We start from the raw sequence: 17355 nt of genomic DNA on the forward strand, positions 1-17355 counted from the left end.
ATGTCAGTTGCTGCTGTTACTGTTAACTCTTCTAAAATGAGGATGAGTACTTTAATAATTTATTTTAAAAAGGAAGCCCGTCTTTCTGTGACACCTTGGAGAAAGCTGGAGCCCTCAGAAATTAAAAGTGCCATCCCAAATTGCACGGTAAATAACAGCCACTTGTTATCTCAATATTTATCCTTAACTTGAATTCCTTTTATGGTTTATGAGTCAAAGGTAGAATTTTTTTTTTTGGTATTTACTTAAATCTTAAGAAACGAACTAGTATACAATATAGGGAACACTGGACTGCTATGACTCTAGAGCTAAAAACTAGAACAATGTCTTAGTTATATTTATTTCACACTTTATTCCATGCATTGTACCAAGTGTTTACATGCATCAAATGAGATAGTGTGTGTAAATTGCTTAATACCATGCCTGGCACATAGTATATGCTCAATGAATGTTAGTTGCTATTATTACTTACTTTAAATGTAGTTTGTTTAAATTATCTAATACCCATTTTATAAATAATAAAATTAGAGACCTAGAACATTTAAGTAACTTATAGCTATTAAGTTGCAGAACTGGGATTTGAATCCTCCTCAAAAGCCCATGATTTTACCTAGTGCCTTCAACTTCTAGTCCTGGTTCTAACGCTAACTTCTACAAATTACTTAACTTCCCTAAATCTCAGTTATCTCAATATAAATTATTTTAAGGCCCTATTTTAGCTGTAATATCCTAGGATTTGGGGGATTTTCCTGAATGATCAGTCAAAAATTATGACTTATTTTTCTAGGGTACCATTTAATCTCTGAGTAACAGTTCCCTAGAAAACTGATGCAGTCTACAAACTTCTTCTTAGTACACAGAGATATATACAGAAATTGAAAGTATTTAAAAATGTTTATAACAGTGTGACAGTAGTTACATGTATGTTGATTCTAGTAATAAAAAATTGGACTTTATGTTTTTTAAATTTTTCTTGTAATTCATTGTATTTTATTAAATTATGGGTCTGCAGTGAATTGACATAAAGAAAAAAAAAACTGGCTCTTCACCACAGATAATTTGACAAGCACTGTTCTAGAGGACTATCTGAACATCTCACCAGGATTACAAATTCAGATTTGTTTTAAAATTACATGTTTACAAAAAGGTACCCCTTAAATCAGAAATATCCTTACTAATGGCTGGACATGGTGGCTCATGCCTATAATCCCAGCACTTTGGGAAACTGAGGCAGGTGGATCACCTGAGGTCAGGAGTGGAGTTCGAGACCAGCCTGGACAACATGAAGAAACCTTGTCTCTACTAAAAATACAAAAATTAGCTGGGCATGGTGGTACACACCTGTAATCCCAACTACCTGGGAGGCTGAGACAGGAGAATTACTTGAACCCGGAGGCAGAGGTTGTAATGTGCCACTGCACTCCAGCCTGGGCAACAGAGCAAGACTCCATCTCAAATAAATACATACATACATACACACATACATACATACATACATACATACATACATACATACCCAACTTTACTTGTGATGATCCACTAGGAGTTTAACTTCCCCTCAACAGTTGAAACTAGAGAGCAAAACTCTTTGGGGAAAGTTAACTTTGTATTTCATGATTCTCTTTTTTCGAAGGTGTAGGGAAGTGACATGATAATGAAGGTTCCTGGTGGGCTTATTGAAAAGCTTAGCCCTTCTAGTTTTTCATCAGTAGGTTTTTTTGTTTTTTTTTTTGAGATGGAGTTTCGCTCTTGTTACCCAGGCTGAAGTGCAGTGGCACGATCTCGGCTCACCGCAACCTCCGCCTCCTGGGTTCAGGCAATTCTCCTGCCTCAGCCTCCTGAGTAGCTCAGATTACAGGCATGTGCCACCATGCCCAGCTACTTTTTGTATTTTTAGTAGAGACAGGGTTTCACCGTGTTGACCAGGATGGTCTTGATCTCTTGACCTCGTGATCCACCCGCCTCGGCCTCCCAAAGTGCTGGGATTACAGGCTTGAGCCACCACGCTCAGCTTCATCAGTAGGTTTCTATAAAGTACTGGCTTACAAAATGGAAGTGCTGGAATGAACATATCTTAGCAGTCATAGATTACAAATAACATTTTTTTTTTCCCCCTGAAACAGAGTCCCTCTTGTCACCAAGTCTGGAGGGCAGTGGTGCAATCTCGGCTCATTGCAGCCTCTACCTCCCAGGTTCAAGCCATTCTCATGCCTTAGCCACCAAAGTAGCTGGGATTACAGGCATGTGCCACCACACCAGGCTCATATTTTTGTCTTTTTAATAGAGACACGGTTTCACTCTGATGGCCAGGCTGGTCTCAAACTCCTGACCTCAAGTGATTCACCCGCCTGGGCCTCCCAAAGGGCTGGAATTATAGGTGTGAGCCACTGCGGCCTGCCGATTTCAACTATCTAATTTGACAGATGCAGGTCTTGGGTATCATATGTCTGGCTGTTGATAGGAGTGAGACTGCTGATCCCTAGTCCATTGACTGGATTGTATGCTGTGTGAGGGTTACACATAGAGCCTCCAGAGAGTCCTCCATGATATTTTGTCCTGGCATCTCTATGGTATCACTCCTGCCTCTGCCAAGGCTTTCAATGCCATATTGAGTTCTTCATCTTAAGAGGCAGAAGACTGGCAAATCAAATCTAGCAATATATAAAAAGAATCATAGACCAAGACTAAGTGAGGTTTATGCCAGGAATGCAAGGCTGATGCAATATCTGAAAATCATCCAGTCTTTCATGTTAACATTCTAAAGAAGAAAAACCAGGCCTGTCCCAGTGGCTTATGCCTATAATCCCAGCACTTAGGGAGGCCAAGGAGGGTGAGTCACTTAAGCCCAGGAGTTCAAGACAAGCCTGGTCAGCATGGCAAAACCTCATCTCCGCAAAAATTACTGGGTGTGGTGGCACACCTATAGTCCCAGCTACTCAGGATGCTGAAGATCGCTTGAGTCCTGGAGGTCAAGGCTGCAGTAAGCCATGATCACAACACTGCACTCCAGCATGGGTGACAGAGTGAAACCTTGTCTCAAATAAATAAATAAATAAATAAAAGAGAAACTACACAATCATATCAATTGACCGAAAAAAGGCATTTAATAACATATAACATCCATTCACGATAATGAACATCTACAAAAAACTTATGGCTAACATCATACTTTACAGTGAAACACTGAATGTATTCACCCTAAAATTAACAACAAGGTAAGATGTCTACTTTTATAGTACTGAAAGTCCTAGCTGGTAAAAATAAAACAAGAAAAGGAAATAAATGGCATATAAATTGGAAAGGAAGAAATAAAATTGCCCATATTTGCAGATAGCATAATTACATATATGTATATACATATATATCACAGTTTACACACACATATATATAAAATCATGTTATCTGCATTATATACACCCCAAGGAATCAACCAACAAACTCCTAGAACTAATAAGTGACTTTAGTAAGGTTACGGGACACAAGGTTACAGCACACAAAAATCAATCTCATTTTTGTATACTAACAATGAACATACAGAAACTGAAATTTACACACAATACCATTTACAAATACTCCAAATGAAATTAAATACTTAGGTATAAATCTAACTAAACATATATGAAATCTGTATGCTAAAAACTACAATACAGTGATGAGAGAAACCAAGATCTGAATAATGGAGAGACTTACCATGTTCATGAATTGGTTAGCATAACATAGCAAAGATGTCATGTTTCCCAAATTGATCTATAGGCTCAGTGCAGTTCCTTTCAAATTTCCAGCAAGGCAAGTTTATCTTAAATTCAAATGGAAAGGCAAAGGAATTGGAACACTGAATGGTGCTGGGGGAAAAAAATTGAAGTTAGAGGAATCATACCACTGTTATTAAGACTTAGTATAGGCCAGGCGCAGTGGCTCACACCTGTAATCCCAGAACCTTGGGAGGCCAAGGCAGACAGATCACCTGAGGTCAGTAGTTCGAGACTAGCCTGGCCAACATGACGAAACCCCATCACTACTGAAAATACAAAAATTAGGTGAAGTGGCATGTGCCTGTAATCCCAGCTACTGGGGAGGCTGAGGCACAAGAATCGCTTGAACCCAGGAGGCGGAGGTTGTAGTGAGCCGAGTTGATGCCACTGCATTCCAGTCTAGGCGACAGAATGTGACACCATCTCAAAGACCTAGTATATATCTCTAATAATTAACACAGTGTGGTGTTGATTAGATACATAAGAAAACAGAACAGAGAACCCAGAAGAGACTCACACAAGTATGGCCAATTTATTTTTAATCTTAATTTTTATTTTTTTGAATAGGATCTTGCTTTGTCACCCAGGCTAGAGTGCAGTGGTATGATCACAGCTCACTGCAGCCTTAGCCTCCCAGGCTCAAGCAATCCTCCCACCTCCACCTCCTGAGTAGCTGGGACTACAGGCATGTGCCATCATGCCTGGTTAATTTTTTTTTTTTTTTTTTAAGATAGGATCTTGCTCTATCACCCAGGCTGGAGTGCAGTGGCACAATCTCAGCTCCCCATAACCTCTAACTCCTGCGTTCAAGCTATTCTTCCACCTCAGACTCCCCCAGTAGCTGGGACTACAGGTGTGTACCACCATGCTCTGCTAATTTTTGTATTTTTTGGTAGAGATGGGGTTTCACCATGTTTGCCAGGCTGGCCTCCTGACCAACCCGGTGATCCACCCACCTCAGCCTCCTAAAGTGCCGAAATTATAGGCATGTAAAACTTTGTTGTTGTTGTTGTTGTTGTTGTTGTTGTTGTTGTTTCAATTATTTTCTATAGAGACAGTCTCACTATGTTGCCCAGGCTGGTCTCGAACTCCTAGACTCAAGGGATCCACCCACCTCGGTCTCCCAAAGTGTTGGCACCAGTGCCCGACCTGGTCAATTTATTTCTCACCAAGGTGCAAAGACAACTTAATGTGACATGCTGGAAACAGTAGGACATTCTTAGGCAAAGAAAAAAGGAGCCTCAGTCTAAACCTCACTCCTTATACAAAAATTAACTTAAAATAGATCATAGGTGAAAAAACATAAATCTGTAAACCTTTTAGGAGAAAACGGTGGGGGGGTGGGTGGAAATCTTTGTGACCTGGAATTAGGCAGAGTCAATTTAGACATTAAACCAAAACACGACTGGGGGTGGTGGCTCACGCCTGTAATCCCTGCACTTTGGGAGGCCGAGGCAGGCGAATTTCCTGAGCTCAGGAGTTCAAGACCAGCCTGGGCAACACGGTGAAACCCTGTCTCTTTAAAAAAAAAATATATATATATATATATATATATATATGCATACACACACACAATAAGATATAATATAAATAAAATTTTAAAAAAACAAAACACAGTCCATAAAATATCAGTAATTTGGACTTCATCAAGAGTAAAAATTTCTGTTCTATGAAAGATGTTAAGAGAGTGAAAAAATAAGCTTAAGACTGGGAGAAAATACTTATAAATAATTGTGTATCACTACTGAAGGACTTGAATTCAGAATAAAGAAGTCTCCAAATGCAATAGTAAGAAAACAATTTAGTTTAATAATGGATAAAAGACTTGAACAGACATGTCACCCAAAAGAATATACAGATGGCAAAAAGTACATGAAAAGATGTTCAACATAATTAGTCATTAGAGAAATGCAAATTTAAACCACATGGTGATACTATTGCCTACATACTTGAATCACTTCGGTAAAAACACTGTCAAGTCCTGAAGAGGATGTGGAGAAACTAAAATTCTTATTGCTAGTGGGAATATAAAATGATACAGTGACATTGGAAAAGAGTTTGACAGTAAAGCTAAACGTACCTTTACCCTTTGACCCAGAAATCCTACCCCTAGGTACTTACCCTAGGGAAGTGGAAACCTATCTTCACGCAAATGCTGATACATGAATGTTTATAGCAACTACATTCATAATTGTCCCAAACTGGAGATCCCACATGTCCTTCAACCAGTGGATGGATAAAGAAACTTTGTTACATACGGCAGTGAATACTACTCAGCAGTGAAAAAGAACAAGCTTTGATATATGCAATAGCTTGGACAAATTTCAAAGGCACCATTTATTTTATTTATTTATTTTTTGAGACGGAGTTTCGCTTTCGTTAGCCAGGCTGGAGTGCAATGGCGCAATCTCGGCTCACCGCAACCTCTGCCTCCTGGGTTCAGGCAATTCTCCTGCCTCAGCCTCCTGAGTAGCTGGGATTACAGGCATGTGCCACCATGCCCAGCTACTTTTTTGTATTTTTAGTAGAGACGGGGTTTCACCATGTTGACCAGGATGGTCTCGATCTCTTGACCTCGTGATCCACTTGCCTCGGCCTCCCAAAGTGCTGGGATTACAGGCTTGAGCCACCGCGCCTGGCCTCAAAGGCACCATTTTGAATGAAGGAAGCCAATCTGAAAATTGCCTGTAAAATTACATGCTGTATAGAGTCATTCATTTAAAAAAAAGAATTTTACCAAATTAATAAAAAGAGGCTGAATGCACATTGCCCTAGAAGTAGGGACCCCAGATGTAAAACTGCCCTATTCTTTCACATGAAGGAAGATGTGAAGCAAGTATAGCTAAATGAAAACACAGAAAATCTGTTCCTGTCCTGATTCTCAAAGACTTTTTCCTCTAGACTTTTATATGTCAAATACACCACATATGACCACTTTTAAGATAATAGAACAAATTGTACATAATTCATGTTCCTAAGGCAGCAAGACTAGATGACTTTAAATTTTTATATGCTTTTTAAAAGTAGTTATGTATTTCAGTTTTTCCGTATACTTTAAATTCCTTGTATCTCAACCCTCCACCACCATCACTGCTACACACACACACACACACACGTTCTTCTCTAGGTTTTTTCTGTAAATTTTACATCTCTAGGTGGGGGAGTGGGGAAGAGCAGCAGGTTTTTTACAGCTGATATGATCACTGTACAGACAGGCTTGGAAAATGTTACCCAATCTGCCAATTAATTAAAGCATTAATCTGAGGAGCAGCCGTGCCCAGGGAATGTTTACTCAGGAAGGGGGTGGGGGTGGTAGGAATTGAGTAGGCAGCTCCCTACATTTGCATGAAAATGAAGGTACTTAGGAAACCCTGCTTCCTTTTGTCTCTAAAGGTGGGGCAGCCTAGATCACATCCCTAAACATTTTTAGTCTCTTTAGGAAGCATTTTAGGGAGCTGGTCTCTCTGAAAGATGAAAGCACAGCAGAATCTAGAAAAACAAATTAAATCCTGGCCAGAGTAGGGTAGGGAGCACGTAGAGTGTAGTAAGTAGTCTTTGACCTGGAATGGAATCTTCTAAATTCAGGAGTAAAATTTCATCTATTCAGGTAGAACAGATGAAGGGGTTTTACAAGTTTTGGAACCATATAGGCGTTTTACAAGTTTTGGAACCATATAGCCATATAGGCTGGATCCAAATCCCGGCTCTGCATATTAGTTGTGTGATTTGGGGCCAATCATGTATCTTATCTGAGCCTTTTCTCATCTGTAAAATAAAGATTATCAATTGCCCATTCATCTCAGAGCAGTTACTCTAGGCAGGAAACAGGCTAGAAAATGGTTTGGAACTTTAGAAAAAATAACTATTGGGTACTGTATTTAGTACCTGGGAGACAAATCTGTACAACAAAGCCCTGTTACATGAGTTCACCTGTATAACAAACCTGCACATGTATGCCTGGACCTAAAATAAAAGTTAAAAAATAATAAATAGCCGGGCGCGGTGGCTCAAGGCTGTAATCCCGGCACTTTGGGAGGCCGAGGCAGGTGGATCATGAGGCCGAGAGATGAAGACCATCCTGGTCAACATGGTGAAACCCCGTCTCTACTAAAAATACAAAAAATTAGCTGGGCATGGTGGCACATGCCTGTAATCCCAGCTACTCAGGAGGCTGAGGCAGGAGAATTGCCTGAACCCAGGAGGCGGAGGTTGTGGTGAGCCGAGATCGCACCATTGCATTCCAGCCTGGGTAACAAGAGCAAAACTCTGTCAAAAATAAATAAATAAATAAATAAAAATAATAAATAAATAAATAAATAAATAAATAAATAAAATGTATTATAGCCTAAAAAAAAATTTTTTTTAAGAGGGCGGATGTCAACTGGGATACACAGCACAAACTAGAAAAAAAAAAAAGATGACAAAACTCAGAGGATTGGAAATCAACTTTGCCAAGATTTGGATGGTTCTGTCATAGTTATTATAATAAGCAGACTGAACTGAATCACCTAATTTATTTTAAACTAATTATAAAACAATGAAAATGAAGTTCAAAAAGGTGTAAGTGATGGTTTTATTGGCAAATTTATAGGGGTAGTGTATGAAGTCACTTCCAAGAACAGATGTAGTTGCTTTCCTTACAACTGAAAGCTTCAATTACTACATTTAAACTTTAACATTATATCTACATGTGAAGAACATCTACATGTGAAGCTTTCATTTCAGGTCTGGAGCAGCTGTAAAATGAAAGTTACCACTCCATTCTAGTCCTTGGATATCAGTATATTCCCCTTCACCTTCCACCTTGCAAAAAAAAAAAAAAAAAAAAGATTGGGAACTTTTTTTTTTTCTAAGATTACAGACTGCCTCCACTCCATGACTGGGAGACTGCTCAGACTTTTGTTCTTGTTAAACTAGTTTTTCAGCAAGGGACTATAAACCTCAAGGTTTCCTCTCAGCCTCCTGGAATATGCTGCACTCTTCTCTAAGAGAAGTGACCCTGACTATAACAGCAAAGAACATAAAGACAGAAGCCCACTCTGGGACCTAAGGATTATGTTGGCTTTACCAAAGTTGAGGTCACCTATTTATATCACAGGGGGAGGGAGGGTGGTGGAATGGGCATGAAAACTTGACTCACAATATTTGATGATATTGAAGAATTATTCATTTGTTAAAATTGTGATAAAATACATATAATGCAAAATTTACCATTTTAACCATTTGTTAACTTTTTAAGTATGATAATGTGGGGCGGGCATGGTAACTCACGCTTGTAATCTCAGCACTTCGGGAGGCCAAGGTGGGTACATTGCTTGAGCTCAGGAGTTCAAGACCAACCTGGGCAACATGGTGAAACCCCATCTCTACTAAAAATACAAAATTAGCCAGGCATGGTGGCAGACACCTGTAGTCCCAGCTACTGAGGAGGCTGAGGGGCTTGAGGTGGAGATGGAGGTTTGCAGTAAGTGGAGATCATGCCACTGCACTCCAGAGCAGGAAATCTATCTCAAAAAAAAAAAAAAAAAAAAAGAAAAAAGATAACATTGTGCTTTTTTTTTTTTAAGATTCCTAATCTTTTAGATCTACGTACTGAAACTTTACAGATAAAATGATGCAGTGTCTGGGATTTGATTCCAGGTAATCTAGAGGGAAGAAGATCACCCAGCAACAAAGACTTTTAGCCTTATGGCACAAACAAGAAGGACCTTTCTCCAGGGTTTAGCTTTTTGTTAGATGGTATCTCTTCATTTCTGTTTATTTTCCTGCAGAACTCTCTGAGATTGAGCCCAATGTATTCCTTCGTCCTTTTCTGGAAGTGATTCGCTCTGAAGACACCACTGGCCCTATCACTGGACTGGCGCTCACCTCTGTCAACAAGTTCCTGTCCTATGCACTTATAGGTAAGAGCTCAGGCTTTGTTGCATGACCACCGTACTTCATTTCCCATCTCTCCCAGGGTTATGTTGGCTCTACCAAAGTTGAGGTTACCTATTTATATAGTGGGAAATTTTTCTCATCCATCTCTTTTCTTGTAGAAGAGAAATAGGATTGTTATTGGTTACTGATCATGCTAGCTGACTCACGTTTTTCAGGTGGGAAGGGCAGGAGAAAAGCTTTCCTTGGTACTTTGGCTTCTCTATGCTTTGGGAGGAGTTAAGGGTGTGGTACCTTATCCTTTGAGATTTGGTTAGGTTTATTTTTAAAGTTATTTTTTCAGACATAATGCATGCATTATGTTTGTAAGAAGACAAACAAGAGGTGATGAAAAGAAAAGTTAATGTCCCTCCTGTATCTTTCTCAATGCTCCTCCTCTTCCTTTAGGCAAATAGTGTTAACAGCCTGGTTTGAATCTTTGTTTTTCTGTGTGTTTATAAATGAAGTACCATCCCTTTTTAAAATGAAATAAAAATAGGATTATGTGCTAGATATTTTCTTTTTTCACTTAATTGTATTAAGTGAAATACTATTATATTACATAATATAGTCATCTGATTTATTCTTTTATATTGTAGAAAATATATATAAAACTTGCCATTTCCATCTTTTCTTTTTTTTTTTTTTTCCCTGAGATGGAATTTCACTTTACTTGCCCAGTCTGGAGTGCAATGGTGCGATCTCAGCTCACCGCAGCCTCCACCTCCTGGATTTAAGTGATTATCCTGCCTCAGCCTCCTGAGTAGCTGGGCTTACAGGCATGTGCTACCACCCCCGGCTAATTTTGCATTTGTAGTAGAGACGAGGTTTCTCCGCATTGGTCAGGCCAGTCTCGAACTCCCGACCTTAGGCCTGCCTCAGCCTCCCAAAGTGCTGGGATTACAGGCATGAGCCACCACGCCCAGCTGCCATTTCCATGATTTTAAGTTTACAATTCATTGGCATTAATTGCATTCACAATGTTGTGTAACCATCACCACCATCTATTTTCCAAACGTTTTTATTACCCCAAATAGAAACTTAACATAATAGGGAGTTAACATTAAGCAATAACTCCCCATTTCCCTCTTCCCTCAGCCCCTTGTATGATTTATTTTAGTGGCTGTATAATTTCCATAGGGTAATATAGATATAACACAATTCATGTGCTTATTAATATTTAATATTTAGATTGTTTCCTATTGAAGTCATAAATAATGCTGATATAAGCATCCTTGATCACATGTCCTTATTTACTCATTTTACTCATGTATGAAAGATCTCTGACCTTGGGATTCCTGGATTAAAGACCATGTGCATATTGCATTTTTATAACTATTACCAGGTTGCTTCCCCAAAAGGTTACATCATTTACATTTCCACCAGCAATAATTGAGAATTTCCACTTTCCCACCCTGTCATCAGCATTGAATATTATTATTTTTATTTATTTGTGCCAACTTGGTAGGTAAAAAGTGGGGTTTTTTTGTTTTGTTTTGTTTCTTTTTTTTTTTTTTTTTTTTTTTGCGATGGAGTTTCGCTCTTGTTACCCAGGCTGGAGTGCAATGGCACGATCTCGGCTCACCGCAACCTCCGCCTCCTGGGTTCAGGCAATTCTCCTGCCTCAGCCTCCTGAGTAGCTGGGATTATAGGCATGCGCCACCATGCCCAGCTAATTTTTTGTATTTTTAGTAGAGACGGGGTTTCACCATATTGACCAGGATGGTCTCGATCTCTTGACCTCGTGATCCACCCGCCTCGGCCTCCCAAAGTGCTGGGATTACAGGCTTGAGCCACCATGCCCGGCCTTGTTTTGTTTTGTTTGAGACTGGGTCTTGCTCTGTTGCACCCCGGCTGGAGTGTAGTGGCACAATCACAGCTTACTGCAGCCTTGACCTTCAGGCTCAGGTGATCCTCCCACCCCGACCTCCCAAGTAGCTGGGAATATAGGCAGACACCACCACACCCAGCTAGTTTTTGTACTTTTAGTAAAAATGGAGTTTCACCATGTTGCCTAGGCTGGTCTTGAACTCCTGAGCTCAAGTAATCCACTGCCTTAGCATCTCAAAGTACTGGGATTACAGGCATGAGCCATTGCACCTAGCCTTTTGTTGTTTTAATTTCTTGCAGTTGAAACATTTGAATTTCCTCTCCTTCACTTATTTTTTTTTCATTATTGTACTTTAAGTTCAGGGGTACATGCGCAGATCTTGCAAGATTGTTGCATAGGTACACACGTGCCATGGTGGTTTGCTGTCTCCATCCCCGCCCCGCCCCCCACCACCTACATCAGGCATCCTTCCCCACCCTCCATTGTCCCTCCCCTAGCTCCCACCCCACTTATTTTTTTTTTTTTTAGTTGTTTGTTTTTGTTTTTCATGTCAATTTGTAGGAGTTCTTTGTATAGTAGGAATATTAACCCATTGCCTACCATTAGCATTACAAATATTTGCTCCTAATCTAGGCCAAATATTTCCCCTAACCTATAGGTTATCTCTAAATTTGTTTATGGTATATTTCTTTGGATTCCTTTTTTAGTTGGTCTTGACACTCAATTCAGGAATTCATATTCCCCAATTGGCAGCCCATGTACAAGGATGAAGAACATAGAAAACAGGCAACTGTCTTTGTTTCTTAAGTAGGGAGACAAGAAAAGATTAGGCTCAGGCTTTAGCTAACCAGAAAAAGAAATAGTCTTCAATTCAGGGCAAGAAAACCCTTTATCTATTCTAGAAATGTTGGATTTGCTTAGCTGATGCATTCATTCCTGCATTCCTGAGCAGGAATCCTGGGTACCAGCTAGCTTCTGAACAGGTGCGTCAGCCTCTCCGACACCCTAGTCCTAGCTTCATACTTTTCCTAAACAAAATCAGGCCCAGCCACTTCCAGCCTTGTGCTGAGCACCACCTGCAGGTCATCTCTCTTCACAGCCTCCAGTGGCTGCCCCTGCTGTGCCTTTTCCCTCTGCTGTCTTGTTGGTGTTACTCTCTCCCCTTCCTGGACTTGGCAGTCAGGCTGGTCATTGGAGACCTGAGACCAGCTGGTCATTGGAGTTTCCTGTGGTGGGAAAGGAGAATGCTGGAGGTGGTGATTGCAGTGAGCATGAGAAAAAGAGCAGGAAGGAGTGTATGACAGCCAAAAAAGCAAAAGAGATGGGTTTGGCAGATTTCCCTCAAGGTGGCTCCAGAGTAGCCAGAAGAGGAGGACATGTTAAAGAAGGGTTTAGGCTGTTCTTCTGGAAGAAAACTCCCACCTCTTGATTCTATGATCCAAGGTTTCAGAGATTATTTTAGATCCTCCTTTAAGGACTGGCCTTTCGTTTGCCCCCATACAGCAGCCAGACCAGAATTTTTGTAACACTGATTTCATGGCTTGCTAGCAAGCCTTGCCTATGGTTCTAAAGACCTGTCACTCTTGTCTGCCTTTTTATTTTTATTTTTATTTATTTATTTATTTTTTTGAGACGGAGTTTCGCTCTTGTTTCCCAGGCTGGAGTGCAATGGCGCGATCTCGGCTCACCGCAGCCTCTGCCTCCTGGGTTCAGGCAATTCTCCTGCCTCAGCCTCCTGAGTAGCTGGGATTACAGGCACGCGCCACCATGCCTAGCTAATTTTTGTATTTTTAGTAGAGACAGGGTTTCACTATGTTGACCAGGACGGTCTCGATCTCTTGACCTCGTGATCCACCCGCCTCAGCCTCCCAAAGTGCTGGGATTACAGGCTTGAGCCACCGCGCCCGGCTTATTTTTATTTTTTATAGAATTTTTTTTTTTTTTTTTTGAGACAGAGTCTCACTCTGTTGCCCAGGCTGGAGTGCAGTGGCATGATCTTGGCTCACTGGAACCTCCATTTCCTGAGTTGAATCAATTCTCATGCCTCAGCCTCCCAAGTTGCTTGGACTACAGGCATGCACCACCATGCCCAGCTAATTTTTGTATTTGTAGTAGAGATGGGGTCTCGCTGTGTTGGCCAGTCTGGTCTCAAACTCCTGAGCTCAGGCAATCTGCCCACCTCGGCCTTACAAAATGCTAAGATTACAGATGTGAGCCACTGTGCCCAGCCCTTACCTGCGTTTTTAGAAAATTAACTTTGCTACTTCATTCAACCTCAGGGGACAAGAGCTACAAAGAGATCAGTAGAGCATAAACCACCTTAACCAAGTCTCTCTGAACCTATTCTGGTTGGGGGATGGAAGGAGTGCCTGATTCAAAATAATAAGTTACAAGACACCTTAATGAGAGAGATTGCTGAAAGAGAGGAAGAAATGGACCCCCAGGAGCCTTGTGAGATGGGAACAAGGCTACTATTCACTTAGCTCTGAAATGCTACACAACACTGAAAAGGACCTGGGTTTCCTATGTGGGCCCTGGTGGCCTGGGTGGGGACTGTCAGGCAAGGCTATGAGATAGAGACTAGGGCAAGGGCCTTGAGAATATGGGATTTGTGTGTGTGCTGATTGGGAGAAATGTGGAGGGTTGGTATGATAGCAGGAGCTGGGTCATTCCATTTTACTATATGTCATGAAACTGGCTTTATTCTGTGTGACCTCTAACTACTCACAGAGCTGAGTAGAAGGATGCTGTAAATAGGACAAAGAAAAGTCTTGATATGGTGTCAGATGCTAATGAGGACAGAATAAAAAGAGGAAAACATTCATAATTAGTAAGTCTTCTGGCTTATCATTGCAAGATAAATGTTTGGGGGCCAGGCATGGTGGCTCACACCTGTAATCCCAGCACTTTGGAAGGCCCAGGCAGGTGGATCACTTGATCCCAGGAGCTCAAGACCAGCCTGGACAACATGGGGAAACCCCATCTATATAAAAAATACAAAAATTCACCTGATGTGTTAGCACACACCTGTAGTCCCAGGTACTGAGGAGGCTGAGGTAGGAGGATCACTTGAGGTCGAGGCTGCAGTGAGCCATGATCACACCACTGCACTCCAGCTTGGGTGATAGAGCAAGACCCTGTCTTAAAAAAAAAAAAGTTTGTGTTCTTAGCCATCTCCTGAGTTTTAGGCTCAGGAACTCCTTCATTTCAGGTACCGGGAAAAAGAATGGGCTGGGCACGGTGGCCCACGCCTGTAATCCCAACACTTTGGGAGGCCAAGGTAGGTGGATCACCTGAGCTCAGGGATTCAAGACCAGTCTGGCCAATGTGGTGAAACCCTGTCTCTACTAAAAATACAAAAATTAGCTGGATATAGTGTCAGGCAACTGTAATCCCAGCTACTGGGGAGGCAGGAGAATTGCTTGAACCTAGGAGGCGGAGGTTGCAGCGAGCCAAGATGGTGCCACTGCACTCCATCTAGCCTGGGTGTCAGAGTGAGACTCTGTCTCAAAAAAAAAAGAAAAAGAAAAACTATGTTATAATCCCTGCTACTAGAATTAGGAGGTGTTCCAGCATTACTCCATGCCACCTCTGGAGCAACTTTCTCTGTTACTCACAAAGCTTTATCATATGCCTGCCCTTTCCCCTTACTTAGGCTCCCCTTTTAGAACTAAAGAGCCCTGGAAAGGGTCCTTCAGAGCAGCAGACCTAGGGCAGGAACTCAGCAGGACCCTTGTAGACCTTGATGGTGACAACTTACTTGGCTACTCCTCCTGGCTGTTTAACACATGAATGGGAGCTGAGCTCCCCTCTTAGTAGCGTTTGTGTTCATTTCCAGCATGGTGCTCCTTGTCTGACCTCCACTTCTCCCCACTTATTCTGTACAGCTGAAATCTTCCCTCCTGCCTACTCCCCAGCTAGCCAGCCTCCAGTCCTGTTTAGTTTATCTCTTTTTCTCTCCTAGTGCCTGTTTAGTTAAGCTGGAAACAGGATTCTTGCTCATCGTCATATTACTTTAAATAAGAATAAAACTAAAGAAGGGGTCTTTGGGCCCCAGGCACACCTGTAATTCCAGCACTTTGGGAGGCTAAGGCAGGCAGATCACTTGAGTTTGGGAGTTGGAGACCAGCCTGACCAACGTGGAGAAACCTCATCTCTACTAAAAATACAAAATTAGCCCTGTGTGGTGGTGCATGCCTGTAATCCCAGCTACTCGGGAGGCTGAGGCAGGAAAATTGCTTGAACCTGTGAAGCAGAGGTTGTGGTGAGCCAAGATCGTGCCACTGCACTCCATCTTGGACGACAGAACAAGATTGTGTCTCAATAAAAATAAATAAATAACCAATTGGGAGAAGTTCAGATGCAGTCATGTCTGAGGCATAGGGGATATGAACAGTTACCCTGCTTGGTGTCTTCAAGCCAGGACTAAGAGGAGAGGAGAAAGAGCCAGGCTACTGGCTGCCCTTTCATTCTAGAGACCAGGCCTGGCAGAAGTTTCCTAGGTTTCTTAAATTTTCACGCCTTTCCCCAGGCTAGTTGAGCGTAGTGGCAGGTGCCTGTAATCCCAGCTACTTGGGAGGCTGAAGCAGAGAATTGCTTAAACCAGGAGGCAGAGGTTGCAGTGAGCCGAGATCACGCCATTGCCCTCCAGCCTGGGTGACAAAGCCAGCGAGACTCTGTCTCAAAAAAAAAAAGAAAAGAAAAAAGAAAAGCCCATTAACAGGAAAAATTCTCATGTAGCTTAAGGAGCCACAGGTTAGGGAACTGGAGAGGAAACACTCTCAAAGCGGTCCCTAGACAGGCTGCCTTACCTTTTCTCTCTCTCTTCTCCACATCATTTAATCTTTCCTTTTTCACTGGAGTAGATCCCACCCATGAAGGCACCGCAGAAGGCATGGAGAACATGGCAGATGCTGTCACCCATGCTCGTTTTGTTGGCACAGATCCTGCCAGCGATGAAGTTGTCCTGATGAAAATCCTTCAGGTAAGCGAGAGGGAAATAGAAATTAGGCTAATGGCCAGGAACTGGTGCCATGGGCTCTATCTACTTATTCTGATCACAGCATGAAGCTGTGTTTTGACTCCACTGAGGCTTAGGGGGACTACTTTGTTTCCAAATAAGCAACTGGGTACCCAAAGTGAAAGCTTTTCCTAAGGAAAATCATTAAAAGCTTTATATGAAGTGGTATCAAATACCAGAAGCCTTAAATACACTTGTACCTCTGGCAGACTGTGTTTGTGCCATCCATCTGTTGGGCTCATGGACTAGGGCTAGAATGAGTTGTGAACTATGTCAGGGTCATAAAAAGTGAAGAAACAGTTCTCAAGACAAGACCCTCTCTACCAAGCTGAGGTGAGGTCAGCATTCTTGCTAACCCCTCTCTCTTATCCCCAAGTACCTCTCAGGACCTTGTTTATCACAGTAATTCCTTTTTCTTCTTGATAGGTTCTACGGACTCTGCTGCTAACCCCAGTGGGTGCCCACCTAACCAATGAATCTGTGTGTGAGATTATGCAGTCCTGCTTCCGGATCTGCTTTGAAATGAGGCTCAGTGGTAGGTGCTTGGATATTAGCACCTTCACCATTCCTGGGGCCAGTGTCTGAGTATGAATACCAGAGGGCTGTCTCTGAACCCCAGAAAGATGGAAAATTCAGGACTCCGTCATCTGTCTAATGGAACCATAGGGGTCTAGAAGTCTCTACTTGACTGTTGTGAAGCTAGAATAGAGACCTCAGCCCATTATACCAGGGCAGGAGTTGGGATGGATCCCCAGACTGACTTAGCCCAGGCACCAAATCACCCTCTCTTGGGGTTTCTGGGATTGACATCAGCCTGCAACCCCTCAGAACACGTC

At 41.9% G+C, this 17355-nt stretch overlaps 1 protein-coding gene across 10 annotated transcripts in view; it reads left to right on the forward strand.

Annotated features, from left to right (window-relative positions):
• The window catches only part of GBF1 (golgi brefeldin A resistant guanine nucleotide exchange factor 1), a 138376-nt gene that overhangs the window by 90275 nt on the left and 30746 nt on the right, over positions 1-17355 (forward strand). For all 10 annotated transcript variants that reach the window (XM_039464953.2, XM_039464955.2, XM_039464954.2 and 7 more), the window contains exons 4-6: positions 9524-9655; positions 16365-16483; positions 16946-17054. In XM_039464953.2, the coding sequence (XP_039320887.1) occupies positions 9524-9655; positions 16365-16483; positions 16946-17054 (360 nt within the window). The remainder of the gene's footprint in view (positions 1-9523; positions 9656-16364; positions 16484-16945; positions 17055-17355) is intronic.

The sequence above is a fragment of the Saimiri boliviensis genome, chromosome 12 (genome assembly GCF_048565385.1).
Source record: "Saimiri boliviensis isolate mSaiBol1 chromosome 12, mSaiBol1.pri, whole genome shotgun sequence".
Classification (NCBI taxonomy): domain Eukaryota; kingdom Metazoa; phylum Chordata; class Mammalia; order Primates; family Cebidae; genus Saimiri; species Saimiri boliviensis.